The following is a 16,499-nucleotide window of genomic DNA, read 5'->3' on the forward strand; positions in this document are numbered from 1 at the left end:
GTTAGGCTTGAAGCAGTATCTGAAAACCATGGCAGCTCAACTTCTTTTATTGTTGTTGTTGTTGTTTTAAGCAAGTGGTGGCATTAAACTCACCGGATGCAAAAAGCTCGGCCACAAGAAGACCTAAGTGTATTAATCTTCACTCCAATCTGGAAATTATAATAATGCAACACCAAGCATGTCTACTCATGCTCAGAGTGTGGCAGAGTTTCTTCTCAAGTACGAGATTAATGTGGGCAGTTCTGAGATTATCAAGGTTATAATCTCAGTTTATCTGGGCTGGGCTAGAAAAGGTACATATAATCAAAAAGATCTCGTATCTTCTTCATCCTCCTCCTCCTCCTCCAAAGTTTTAGAATGCCAAGTCAGTGCCTACATTTCTAATCAACTACACATCTCTCTCTCATGTATGTGTATGTATGCGCATATATATATATATATATATATATATATATATATATATATGCATATATACACACACACATACATACACATATGTCCTCTATCTTTTTTTGGGAAGAGTTAGGTACAGTGCAAACATTGACTCCTGCATACCCAGCTACATGAGTGTGTGTGTGTATAAATGTAATGTGCGTTTTTCCCATGGAGTAAACAACAAAACCACTGAACCAAATCAAACCAAATTTGGCCACAAAAGACATAGTCTTCCAATCTATGTCTTTCAATCAAATAAACCTAGAAATAAATAAATACATAAATAAATTAATATATAAAAGAGTAATGGCATCACGGCGACCCACAAAACAACAAAACTACAGGCCCCCCAACTTCGAAATTTGACAACACAACCCATCATCCACGCCTCTAGGTTGATACAACAAAAAGAAAAGAAAAATAAAGTCCTAATTAGAGAGAGAGGAATAATTGCTTTTATCCAATTTCTGCCAGTTAGAAGGCTAAGCTCCTCCAACTTGGTCTCCTAGCAACCCAATAAAAAATAATAAAAAACACTAAAAAATTGATACAATAAAATACTATAATAACAGAAAATAACTAAAAATAATACAAGAAAATAATAAAATATAATAAATAAAAATATAAATATAAAAAATAAAATATAAAAATATAAAAAATAAAAATATAACTTACAATAAAATTAATAAAAAATGCAAATAACGTCAAATAAAAATTACACAACAATTTTTAACCAATACCACCACCACTTTGCCACAGCAACGCGTGGCCGGGCACAGCTAGTATATATATAAAAGGGTAATGAAATTTCGGCCTAGGAGAAAAAAACAAAACTACACACCCCAGAAAAACTAAACTTGGCAGCACAACTCCTCATCCATGCCTCTACGTTCATACAACAAACAGCTCCAGCTACTCCTGAAAACGGCCAGGCTATTCACTGCTATTCCACCTGGCCAACAAAGGATTCCCATAAGCCACAGCAACGCGTGGCCGGGTAAAGCTAGTGTGTGTGTGTATATATATATATAGTGAGTTTTTTCCATGGAGTAAACAACAAAACCACTGGACCAAATTACACCAAATTTGGCCACAAAAAACGTAGTCATCCAATCTATGTTTTTCAATATCTCACTTACAAAACAGTTTGGGCAATCACCCTGATGCCACCCAGTTTTAATCATCCCTTTGGCAAGGTTAGACTTGGAGCAGTATCTCAAAACAATGGAGGTGTCAACTCTTTGCAAAGGTTAATAGTAATACTTATACAGTACTTACATATAATCTTATAAATACGTTGACCTCACGTGTAAGTTGAGGTCAGAATTATGATAAGACCAAGTTAAAGATGGATGGGGCTCTCATCTTCTGAGTAGTTCCTACTGAATCACAGACTCCTAGTGTTTGGAGAGATCTCAAGGACCATCTAGTCCAGGCTTGGGTCCTCCAGATGTTTTGGACTTCAGCTCCCATCATTCCTAACAGCCTCAGGCCCTTTCCTGAAAGGAAGGAGCCTGAGGCTGTTAGGGATGGTGGGAGCTGAAGTCCAAAACACCTGGAAGGAGAGCCCACGTTTGGCCATGCCTGATCTAGTCCAATTCCCTTCTATGAAGAACTTCACTGTGGGAGCTGTTCAGCAGTGGAACTCTCTGCCTTTTTTGGAGGTTTTTAAGAAGACTGGATGGTCATCTGTTAGGGTGCTTTGAATGCAATTTTCCTGCTTCTTGGCAGATTGGGATTGGACTGGATGGCCCATGAGGTCTCTTCCAGCTCTATGATTCTACCATGCAGGAACATACAATCAAAAACCCCTCGACAGATGGCCATCCAGCCCCTATTTGAACACCTCAGAGGTGTTCTTGTTTCATCAACGTTTAACATCTACACAAATGACCAGCCACTGCCAGAAGGGATAGAGAGTTTCATCTATGCTGACGATCATGCCATCACTGCCCAAGCAGGGAGCGTTGCAATGGTTGGATAGAAGCTTGTTGAAGCTTTAGGTGCTCTTATTGCCTATTACAGGGAAAACCAGCTGATTTCTAATCAATCTTAAACTCAGACGTGTGCTTTTCGCCTTAACAACAGACAAGCTTCTCGAGCTCTAGGGATGACCTAGGAAGGAATCTCACTGGAGACAAGGGAGTTACTCTGGCTTACAAGAAGCACTGTTTGATTATCAAGCAAAAAGTGGGTGCTAGAAATAACATCGTACGAAAGCTGACTGGCACCACCTGGGAATCACAACCAGAGACAGTGAAGACATCTGCCCTTGCGCAACATCTCAAAACAATGGAAAAATACATCTCTATGATTCCAGATTATTGAGCTACGGCAATTAAACTGTGTCAAACTCCACAGTGTAGATGCACCCGTGGGTTTTGGGGGGCGTCACTGTTCTTGGGGGAACCTCTGATGAAGAGGAAGGAGGGAGGGAGGCAAACACAATGGTTTCCCATGGAAATGCAGGAATTTGAGCCTTAATCCCAGTTATTGTCCAAAGCTTAAACCAAAACATCACTATAGCTCTGTCAAGATTTTTAAGAACCTCAAAAGCTAGCATAGTAATCATCATCATCATAATTAATATAATTATTATAATAATTACCCATTATTTACGTAATATTTGCTTAATGTTTACTTGGGAAGTGTCCAATGTGTGATCCTATTACTTGGGAAGTGTCCAATGTGTGATCCAATAAAAAAAGCCAGCATAGTCATAATAATAATACTAATAATAAATATATTAATTATAATCATAATTAATATAATAATTATTATAATAATTACCCATTATTTACGTAATGTTAATATAAATATTAATATTTACTTGGGAAGTGTCTAATGGGTGATCCAATACAAAAGCCAGCATAGTCATAATAATAATAATAAATATAGTAATTACAAACATAATTAATATAATAATAATAATTATTATAATTACCCATTATTTACTTAATATTTACTTGGGAAGTGTCCAATGTGTTATCCAATACAAAAGCCAGCATAGTAGTAATAATAATAATAATAATAATTAATATAATTATTATAATAATTATCCATTATTTACTTAATATTTACTTGGGAAGTGTCCAATGTGTGATCCAATACAAAAGCCAGCATAGTCATAATAATAAATAAATAAATAAATAAATTATAATCATAATTAATATCATAATTATAATAATTACCCATTATTTACTTAATATTTACTGGGGAAGTGTCCAATGTGTGATCCAATACAGAAGCCAGCATAGTCATAATAATAGCAATAATAATAATAATAAATTCTAATTATTATAATAACTGTTATATAAATTATAATTATAATTAATATAACAATTATTATAATAATTACCCATTATTTACTTAATATTTACTTGGGAAGTGTCTAATGTGTGATCCAATACAAAAGCCAGCATAGTCATAATAATAGCAATAATAATAATAATAAATTCTAATTATTATAATAATTGTTATATTAATTATAATTATAATTAATATAACAATTATTATAATAATTACCCATTATTTACTTAATATTTACTTGGGAAGTGTCTAATGTGTGATCCAATACAAAAGCCAGCATAGTCATAATAATAGCAATAATAATAATAATAAATTCTAATTATTATAATAATTGTTATATTAATTATAATTATAATTAATATAACAATTATTATAATAATTACCCATTATTTGCTTAATATTTACTTGGGAAGTGTCCAATGTGTGATCCAATACAAAAGCCAGCATAGTCATAATAATAGCAATAATAATAATAAATTCTAATTATAATAATAATTGTTATATTAATTATAATTATAATTAATATAACAATTATTATAATAATTACCCATTATTTACTTAATATTTACTTAATATTTACTTGGGAAGTGTCCAATGTGTGATCCAATACAAAAGCCAGCATAGTCATAATAATAGCAATAATAATAATAAATTCTAATTATTATAATAATTGTTATATTAATTGTTATATTATATAATAATTATTATATAATTACCCATTATCTACTTAATATTTACTTGGGAAGTGTCTAATGTGTGATCCAATTCAAAAGCCAGCATAGTCATAATAATAGCAATAATAATAATAAATTCTAATTATTATAATAATTGTTATATTAATTATAATTATAATCAATATAACAATTATTATAATAATTACCCATTATTTACTTAATATTTACTTGGGAAGTGTCTAATGTGTGATCCAATACAAAAGCCAGCATAGTCATAATAATAGCAATAATAATAATAAATTCTAATTATTATAATAATTGTTATATTAATTATAATTATAATTAATATAACAATTATTATAATAATTACCCATTATTTACTTAATATTTACTTAATATTTACTTGGGAAGTGTCCAATGTGTGATCCAATACAAAAGCCAGCATAGTCATAATAATAGCAATAATAATAATAAATTCTAATTATTATAATAATTGTTATATTAATTATAATTATAATTAATATAACAATTATTATAATAATTACCCATTATCTACTTAATATTTACTTGGGAAGTGTCTAATGTGTGATCCAATTCAAAAGCCAGCATAGTCATAATAATAGCAATAATAATAATAAATTCTAATTATTATAATAATTGTTATATTAATTATAATTATAATCAATATAACAATTATTATAATAATTACCCATTATTTACTTAATATTTACTTGGGAAGTGTCTAATGTGTGATCCAATACAAAAGCCAGCATAGTCATAATAATAGCAATAATAATAATAAATTCTAACTATTATAATAATTGTTACATTAATTATAATTATAATTAATATAACAATTATTATAATAATTTCCCATTATTTACTTAATATTTACTTGGGAAGTGTCCAATGTGTGATCCAATACAAAAGCCAGCATAGTCATAATAATAGCAATAATAATAATAATAAATTCTAATTATTATAATAACTGTTATATAAATTATAATTATAATTAATATAACAATTATTATAATAATTACCCATTATTTACTTAATATTTACTTGGGAAGTGTCCAATGTGTGATCCAATACAAAAGCCAGCATAGTCATAATAATAGCAATAATAATAATAAATTCTAATTATTATAATAATTGTTATATTAATTATAATTATAATCAATATAACAATTATTATAATAATTACCCATTATTTACTTAATATTTACTTGGGAAGTGTCTAATGTGTGATCCAATACAAAAGCCAGCATAGTGATCTTGTTTGCTGTGTCAAATCTTGTTGCTTGTTTGCTGTGCTAATCTTGTTGTGTGTCAAATAATCATAATAATATTTATCCACATCCTGATACATTTTCTAATGGGACCATTCATAAAATCCCAGTAAACATACCAACAACACTTTACCTACATCCTTATAGGTCTTCTATTGGGCCATTAATAAAATCCCAGCAAAAATAATAATGATAATAATATGTACTTATATCCTTAAGCATTTTCTAATGGGACCATTCATAAAATCCCAGCCAATATCATAATAATAAAATCCTAAATCAAAGAATATGGCTAATGTACATCCTTACAAAAGGCCTAAGTCGGGCATAGCTAGTAGTAATAATAATAATAATAATAATAATAATGCTAATTACCAGGCGTATTCCTGGGGATCTCCTGCAAAGGAGGCAGCCTGGCCCATGGAGGAGGAATGGGAGGAGGCAGCGGCAGAAGCGATGCTCTCGGCCCGGCTCTCGGCGGGCTCTCTGCCGGGACGCCTCATGCTTCGCCGGGAAAAGAAACAGGAAAGCAGGGCAGGGGCAAAGCCACGCCCACTCCCTCGGAGGGGGCGTGGCCTAAGCAAAGCCACGCCCCTAGTTTCCCAACCGATAGGCGCAGGCGAGCAGAGGCGCCGAGGGAAGAAAAGGAAGCCACGCCCCTTGCCCAATCAGAGTCACTGAACCACGCCTCTTCCCCGGAGTGGGGTGTGGCTTAATCAAACCACGCCCCCTCCTAGCAAAGGAAACAGAAAAGCAGGGCATGGGGCAAGCCACGCCTCCTCTCTCCGAGAGGGCGTGGCCTAAGCAAAGCCACGCCCCTAGTTTCCCAACCGATAGGCGCAGGCGAGCAGAGGCGCCGAGGGAAGAAAAGGAAGCCACGCCCCTTGCCCAATCAGAGTCACTGAACCACGCCTCTTCCCCGGAGTGGGGTGTGGCTTAATCAAACCACGCCCCCTCCTAGCAAAGGAAACAGAAAAGCAGGGCATGGGGCAAAGCCACGCCTCCTCTCTCCGAGAGGGCGTGGCCTAAGCAAAGCCACGCCCCTAGTTTCCCAACTGATAGGCGCAGGCGAGCAGAGGCGCCGAGGGAAGAGGAGGAAGCCACGCCCCTTGCCCGATCAGAGTCACTAAACCACGCCTCTTCCCCGGTGTGGGGTGTGGCTTAATCAAACCACGCCCCCCGCCTTCTATCAAAAGCGTTGCATCAATGAATAGGCATCATATTTCATTAAATAGGTATTAATATTTCATTATATTTATTTATTATTTATTATTTCCCGCCCTTCTCACCTCGAAGGGGATTCAGGGCGGCTTACAAGTTATATTTACATACAATGTATGGAAATATTATATATATTACTATATTGTACTATAACACTATATTGTAATATTATTAGTAATATTACATGTAATAAAAATATACAATTATAATAGTGTATTATTATTATTATTATATTGTATGACATTATAATATTATCAATATTATATGTATATACGATATACAGTAGAGTCTCACTTATCCAACGTAAACGGGCCGGCAGAACGTTGGATAAGCGAATATGTTGGATAATAAGTAGAGATTAAGAAAAAACCTATTAAACATCAAAATAGGTTATGATTTTACAAATTAAGCACTAAAACATGTTATACAATAAATTTGACAGAAAATGTAGTTCATTACAAATTAATGCTATGTAGTAATTACTGTATTTACAAATTTAGCACCAAAATATTATGATATATTGAAAAGATTGACTACAAAAATGTGTTGGATAATCCAGAACATTGGATAAGTGAGACTCTACTGTATTATAGTATATCATAATATGAGTATTATTATAGTATTATTGCAATATTATTAGTAGTATAATGTATAATACATTAGTATTATTATATTACATTCTATATAATATATAGGTATTAATATTACATTCAATAGATATTACTATTATATTATTATATTGAAATACTGGTAGTAGTATTATGTATAATATATTAGTATTATTATATTACATTCTATATAATATATAGGTATTAATATTACATTAAATAGATATTACTATTATATTATTATTATATTGCAATATTATTAGTAGTAGTATTATGTATAATATATTAGTATTATTATATTACACTAGCTGTGCCCGGCCACGCGTTGCTGTGGCAAAGTGGTGGTGGTATTGGTTAAAAATTGTTGTGTAATTTTTATTTGACGTTATTTGTATTTTTTTATTAATGTTATTGTAAGTTATCTTTTTATTTATTATATTTTATTATTTTCTTGTATTATTTTTAGTTATTTTCTGTTATTATAGTATTTTATTGTATTAATTTTTTAGTGTTTTTAATTATTTTTAGTGTTTTTTATTATTTTTTATTGGGTTGCTAGGAGACCAAGTTGGAGGAGCTTAGCCTTCTAACTGGCAGCAATTGGATAAAAGCAATTATTCCTCTCTCTCTAATTAGGACTTTATTTTTCTTTTCTTTTTGTTGTATCAACCTTGAGGCGTGGATGATGGGTTGTGTTGTCAAATTTTGAGGTTGGGGGGCCTGTACTTTTGTTGTTTTGTGAATTGCCGTGATGCCATCACTCTTTTATATATATAGATTCTATATAATATATAGGTATTAATATTACATTAAATAGATATTACTATTATATTATTATTATATTGCAATATTATTAGTAGTATTATGTATAATATATTAGTATTATTATATTACATTCTATATAATATATAGATATTAATATTACATTAAATAGGTATTAATAGGTTTTAATATTATATTATTATATTGCAATATTATTATTATTAGTAGTAGTAATATGTATAATAAATTTTTATTATTATATTACATTCTATATAATATATAGATATTAATATTACATTAAATAGGTATTAATAGGTATTAATATTGTATCATTATATTGCAATATTATTAGTAGTATTATGTATAATATATTAGTATTATTATATTACATTCTATATAATATATAGATATTAATATTACATTAAATAGGTATTAATAGGTTTTAATATTATATTATTATATTGCAATATTATTAGTAGTAGTAGTAGTAGTAGTATGTATAATATATTAGTATTATTATATTACATTCTATATAATATATAGATATTAATATTACATTAAATAGGTATTAATAGGTATTAATATTATATCATTATATTGCAATATTATTATTAGTATTATATATAATATATTAGTATCATTATATTACATTCTATATAATATATAGATATTAATATTACATTAAAATGGTATTAATAGGTATTAATATTATATTATATTGCAATATTATTATTAGTAGTAGTATGTATAATATATTAGTATTATTATATTACATTCTATATAATATATAGATATTAATATTACATTAAATTGGTATTAATAGGTATTAATATTATATTATTATATTGCAATATTATTAGTAGTATTATGTATAATATATTAGTATTATTATATTACATTCTATATAATATATAGATATTAATATTACATTAAATAGGTATTAATAGGTTTTAATATTATATTATTATATTGCAATATTATTATTAGTAGTAGTATGTATAATATATTAGTATTATTATATTACATTCTATATAATATATAGATATTAATATTACATTAAATTGGTATTAATAGGTATTAATATTATATCATTATATTGCAATATTATTATTAGTATTATATATAATATATTAGTATCATTATATTACATTCTATATAATATATAGATATTAATATTACATTAAATTGGTATTAATAGGTATTAATATTATATTATATTGCAATATTATTATTAGTAGTAGTATGTATAATATATTAGTATTATTATATTACATTCTATATAATATATAGATATTAATATTACATTAAATTGGTATTAATAGGTATTAATATTATATCATTATATTGCAATATTATTATTAGTATTATATATAATATATTAGTATCATTATATTACATTCTATATAATATATAGATATTAATATTACATTAAATTGGTATTAATAGGTTTTAATATTATATTATTATATTGCAATATTATTATTATTAGTAGTAGTATGTATAATATATTAGTATTATTATATTACATTCTATATAATATGTAGATATTAATATTACATTAAATTGGTATTAATAGGTATTAATATTATATCATTATATTGCAATATTATTATTAGTATTATATATAATATATTAGTATCATTATATTACATTCTATATAATATATAGATATTAATATTACATTAAATTGGTATTAATAGGTATTAATATTATATTATATTGCAATATTATTATTATTATTAGTAGTATGTATAATATATTAGTATTATTATATTACATTCTATATAATATATAGATATTAATATTACATTAAATAGGTATTAATAGGTATTAATATTATATCATTATATTGCAATATTATTATTAGTATTATATATAATATATTAGTATCATTATATTACATTCTATATAATATATAGATATTAATATTACATTAAATTGATATTGATAGGTATTAATATTATATTATATTGCAATATTATTATTATTAGTAGTATGTATAATATATTAGTATTATTATATTACATTCTATATAATATATAGATATTAATATTACATTAAATAGGTATTAATAGGTATTAATATTATATCATTATATTGCAATATTATTATTAGTATTATATATAATATATTAGTATCATTATATTACATTCTATATAATATATAGATATTAATATTACATTACATTGGTATTAATAGGTATTAATATTATATTATATTGCAATATTATTATTATTAGTAGTATGTATAATATATTAGTATTATTATATTACATTCTATATAATATATAGATATTAATATTACATTAAATAGGTATTAATAGGTATTAATATTATATCATTATATTGCAATATTATTAGTAGTATTATATATAATATATTAGTATCATTATATTACATTCTATATAATATATAGATATTAATATTACATTAAATTGGTATTAATAGGTATTAATATTATATTATATTGCAATATTATTATTATTAGTAGTATGTATAATATATTAGTATTATTATATTACATTCTATATAATATATAGATATTAATATTACATTAAATAGGTATTAATAGGTATTAATATTATATCATTATATTGCAATATTATTAGTAGTATTATGTATAATATATTAGTATTATTATATTACATTCTATATAATATATAGATATTAATATTACATTAAATAGGTATTAATAGGTTTTAATATTATATTATTATATTGCAATATTATTATTAGTAGTAGTAGTAATATGTATACAGTAGAGTCTCACTTATCCAACATAAACGGGCCGGCAGAACGTTGGATAAGCGAATATGTTGGATAATAAGGACAAATTAAGGAAAAGCCTATCAAACATAAAATTAGGTTATGATTTTACAAATTAAGCACCAGAACATCATGTTATCCAACAAATTTGACAGAAAAAGTAGTTCAATGCACAGTAATGCTATGTAGTAATTACTGTATTTACGAATTTAGCACCAAAATATCATGCTATATTGAAAACATTGACTACAAAAATGCGTTGGATAATCCAGAACGTTGGATAAGCGAGTGTTGGATAAGTGAGACTCTACTGTAATATATTAGTATTATTACATTACATTCTATATCTATATATATAAAATGATAAAGTTGTTTGCGCAGTGACTATAACAACAAAACTAAACATCCCAGAAATACGAAATTTGGCAACACAATGCAAAAGGCTTGCCTCCAGGTTACAACAACACAACCACACCACAAAACCACAATCCGGACCCACAAAACTCACAACAACGCATTATGCGATAACAACACAACTAAACACCCCAGAAATACAAAACTTGGCAACACAATGCAAAAGCCTTGCCTCCCAGTTGTAACAACACAACCACACCACAAAACCACACAGGACCCACAAAACTCACAACAACGCATTGTGACTATAACAACACAACTAAACGCCCCAGAAATACAAAACTTGGCAACACAACGCAAAAGCCTTCCCTCCAGGTTGTAACAACACAACCACACCACAAAACCACAATCCGGACCCATAAAACTCACAACAACGCATCGTGACTATAACAACACAACTAAACGCCCCAGAAATACGAAACTTGGCACACAACTAAACACCCCAGAAATATAAAACTTGACAACACAACGCAAAAGCCTTGCCTCCCGGTTGTAACAACACAACCACACCACAAAACCACAATCTGGACCCACAAAATTCACAACAACGCATCGTGACTATAACACAACTAAACGCCCCAGAAATACAAAATTTGACAACACAACGCAAAAGCCTTGCCTCCCAGTTGTAAGAACACAACCACAACACAAAACCACAATCCGGACCCACAAAACTCACAACAACGCGTCATGACTATAACTACACAACTAAACGCCCCAGAAACACAAAACTTGGCAAAACAATGCAAAAGCCTTGCCTCCCAGTTGTAACAACATTACCACACCACAAAACCACAATCCAGACCCACAAAACTCGCAACAATGCATCGTGACTTTAACAACACAACTAAACGCCCCAGAAATACAAAACTTGGCACACAACTAAACGCCCCAGAAATACAAAACTTGGCAACACAACACAAAAGCCTTGCCTCTCAGTTGTAACAACACAACCACACCACAAAACCACAATCCAGACCCACAAAAATCACAACAACGCATTGTGACTATAACAAATACAAAATTTGACAACACAACTCATCCACCTCCCCAATCCCTACATTCACACTTGGCCTCCAAAAAAACAATTACAATAATAACAATGACAACAACAACAACAACAATAAGAATCAACACCATCACAGGCAAGAAACAGCCAGGCACTGAGGCTGAGAGGCCAGTCAGTGCTACACTGGGCCTCCAAAAAATAATACAGTAGCATCTAACTTATCCAACCTTCATGACCACTACAACAACAATAATAATAAACACCTACACAGGCAAAAGAAAAAAAAAGACTATTGTACCACAATAAAAATATAAACCGCACTCAGCAGAATCAGACATTACAATTAACAACAAACCAAAGACAACAGGGATCTCAAGCAATTATCAATCAACACAAAAACCGAAGAAGGTAACAGACTTCAAATACTACTACTAATGTGAGTATAAAGAAGGTGGATCATAGAATCATAGAATCATAGAATCATAGAATAGTAGAGTTGGAAGAGACCTCAAGGGCCATCTAGTCCAACCCCCCGCTAAGAAGCAGGAAGGTCACAGCATAAATACAACCTAATGTAGACTGAACAACACCACCAGACTAAGCCACAGCAACGCGTGGCCGGGCACAGCTAGTAATATATAGATATTAATATTACATTAAATAGGTATTAATAGGTTTTAATATTATATTATTATATTGCAATATTATTATTATTATTAGTAGTAGTAGTATGTATAATATATTACTATTATTATATTACATTCTATATAATATATAGATATTAATATTACATTAAATAGGTATTAATAGGTATTAATATTATATCATTATATTGCAATATTATTATTAGTATTATATATAATATATTAGTATCATTATATTACATTCTATATAATATATAGATATTAATATTACATTAAATTGGTATTAATAGGTATTAATATTATATTATATTGCAATATTATTATTAGTAGTAGTATGTATAATATATTAGTTTTATTATATTACATTAAATAGGTATTAATAGGTATTAATATTATATTATTATATCGCAATATGATTAGTAGTATTATATATAATACTAGCTGTGCCCGGCCACGCATTGCTGTGGCGTTGTCAGGTGGTGTTGGTGAGAAATTGTTGAGGTAGTGGTGGTATTGAATGTCTTTATGTTTAGTATGCACACTGAAGTGGATTATATGGCAGTGTGGAGTCAAGATAATCCAGTTCAAAGCAGATAATATAAGATTATAAATAGGTTATATAGCTGTGTGGAAGGGTCTTGAGTCTACACTGCCATATAATCCAGTTAAAATCAGATAATCTGGGGAAGAGGCCTAAGTGAGGCCTAACTGTGCCTGTCCCCTGGGCTGAGTAGGTTGCTAGGAGACCAAGTGGGTGGAGCTTGGCCTTCTAACTGGCAGCAATTGGATAAAAACTATTATTCCTCTCCCTGTAATTAGGACTTTATTTTTCTTTTCCTTTTTGTTGTATCAACCTAGAGCCGTGGATGATGGGTTGTGTTGTCAAATTTCGAGGTTGGGGGGCCTGTAGTTTTGTTGTCTTGTCCGCTGCCCTGATGCCATCACTCTTTTATATATATAGATATTAGCATTATTATATTACATTCTATATAATATATAGATATTAATATTAAATTAAATAGGTATTAATCCATCTGAAACGCAGACGTGTGCTTTTCACCTTAAGAACAGACAAGCATCTTGAGCTCTGAGGATGACCTGGGAAGGAATCCCACTGGAGCATTGCAGCACAACAAAACACCTGCATGCTACCCTAGACTGTGAACCTTCTGCTGTCAAGAATTCAGTGACTGTACGTTGCTTAAGTTGCATTGACCGACCGTCTGCGCAGGGTTCCATACTTCACACTTTAACAACACAACCGTTCAATGCTAAGGCTTCCCGCCAAATGGAACTGTAGAGGAGAGTCTCCTGAACAAGTCAATACCTGTCGCATATTAGGACTGCCACCTGTTGAGGAGTTACGAAGGTGGAGGCATTACTTTTCATTCAACCCTTGTACGATAGCCATGTATAAAGATATGAAAGGATGCCATCAGGAGAGGGAGCAGGCTTGTTTTGTGCTGCCCTGGAGACTAAGACTCGGAGTAATGAGTTTAAATGACAAGATCGGAGATTCCATTGAACATTAAGAAGAGCTTCCTGACTGTAAGAAGAGCTGTTCAGCAGTGGAACTCTCTGCTTCAGGGTGTGGTGGAAGCTCCTTCCTTGGAAACTTTTAAACAGAGGCGGGATGGCCATCTGTCAAAGGGGCTTTGATTGTGTTTTTCCTACATGGCAGAAGGGGATTGGACTGGATGGCCCATGCAGTCATTTCCAACTTTATGATTCTATGAGTGGAGTATTGGGAAATATAACAACACTCTGTATCAAAATCCTGCATTTTCTAAATATTTGTACAACAAAAGAGTGGGAACATTATTTATAGAAAAGTTTGAAAAATAGAAGAGGGGAAAAAAGGAAAAAAGAAAAAGAAAAGGAGAGAAAAGGAAGAAAAAAAAAGGTATTGAGCTTCCGTTCATCTCTTATTTCTGTCCATTGTTCTTCAAGTCTGTTTATTTTCTGTTCTCTCCCTTTTGTTTATAAAATTTTTGATTTTATTTTTTCTTTTAAGGATTGTACGTTGTCTTCATATATTCTTCAAATGCTGACCAATCAGTCTTTTTTGCTCCTTTGCCAGTGTTCTTTTTCAATAGGAACATTAATTGATCCATATCCTTTATTTCCCATGCTTTATTTAACCAGTCCTCTCTCTCAGGACGATTTTCCTGCTTCCACATCTTTGCTTAAAACATTCTTGCTGCTGTTGATAGGAAGGTTATTATCTTTTTTTTATTAATGTCGTTAAAAATATCTTTATCCAAAATACCCAAAAGATAGATCTCCGGTTTAATTGAATAGTTCATACTTAGTATTAGTATTTTACCTGTGACACCTTGAATGAACTCAGGAATCCATTGCAACAGACGAAGTAGGGCAGAGACCAAGTTTAAGTCATCCCCCCTTTACATAATATTTGCAGAGTGTCCAGCATTAAACCCAGTTGTGTTGTCGACCGCGTTTTTAGGGGATCGGGCCCCTTAAGGAGAGAGCCGATCCGGTCCTGAGAGAACGGACCTTGGCGGAGCCAATAGGAGAATATGAGCCGCAATACAACCTGGAGCCGAAATGAAGAAGGTCCGCCAAAGTTGAAGGAAAATCCGCCAAGGAGTCTTTATTGAGCGATTCAGCTGAAAAGGACTCTAGTAGTGATCATTCAATCTACTAGGGTACCATATAATCAAAATAAAGCCATATTTATACAATGTTTCAGTCTGACAGCCCCTTGAATTTCCCGCCCCGCTCCCCCGCCCATCTGATCGCGGATAGGCTAAAGGGTTGAACGAGGCGGGCTTTCGTTTCCCGCCTTGCTCTGTTGGTGTGATGAGTCATGGGCCATGTAGTCCCGTTTCTGGCACTGTTGTGCCAGATGAGGAGGAGAACTTGGGTTTTTCGCCGTTTCAGTCAGAATTGGAACTTTCCCAGCCAGATTTGGAAACCTTGCACCTGCAAGAGATTTGTCTTCCAGAAGTCTGTCAAACAAGCCCTGAGCCTAAATCTCCTACGTTTTCTCGCCATGATTTTTGTAAACAACAGAGAGGAGTCGATCAGGCGTCTCGCAGGAGTGCTAGGATAGCTGCTAAGCATTCAGCTGATTAAGCCTGCTTCCCATGGGAAACTTTAGGGAGTCATGCATCTGGACTCAGAAAATAGCTTTCGTTTCTGGTTCTCCAGAGAACTGCTCTTGGGCGGGAAAACGGGACCCTATTTAGGTGTTTTACCCACAAAGGGATCTTGCGGAGTCAATTCGTCAGCAACCGGAGTAGCGTGTGTGGACAGCTACTCCGCTTCCAAGCCTCCGTTCCTGTCGCCAAGCCTTCGTTCCCAGCTTTGTTTACTCCACGAATCCTGCCTTGCTTTCTAAGACTC

General features: G+C 31.1%; 1 protein-coding gene across 1 annotated transcript in view; it reads right to left on the reverse strand.

Annotated features, from left to right (window-relative positions):
• Positions 1–6,240, reverse strand: part of abhd12b (abhydrolase domain containing 12B) — a 55,035-nt gene extending 48,795 nt beyond the window's left edge. The window contains exon 1 of the mRNA XM_062968699.1: positions 6,083–6,240. Coding sequence (XP_062824769.1) covers positions 6,083–6,210 — 128 coding nt within the window. The 5' untranslated portion in view covers positions 6,211–6,240. The remainder of the gene's footprint in view (positions 1–6,082) is intronic.
• Between the last annotated feature and the right edge of the window lie 10,259 nt (positions 6,241–16,499).

Source organism: Anolis carolinensis, chromosome 1 (assembly GCF_035594765.1).
Source record: "Anolis carolinensis isolate JA03-04 chromosome 1, rAnoCar3.1.pri, whole genome shotgun sequence".
Taxonomy (NCBI): domain Eukaryota; kingdom Metazoa; phylum Chordata; class Lepidosauria; order Squamata; family Dactyloidae; genus Anolis; species Anolis carolinensis.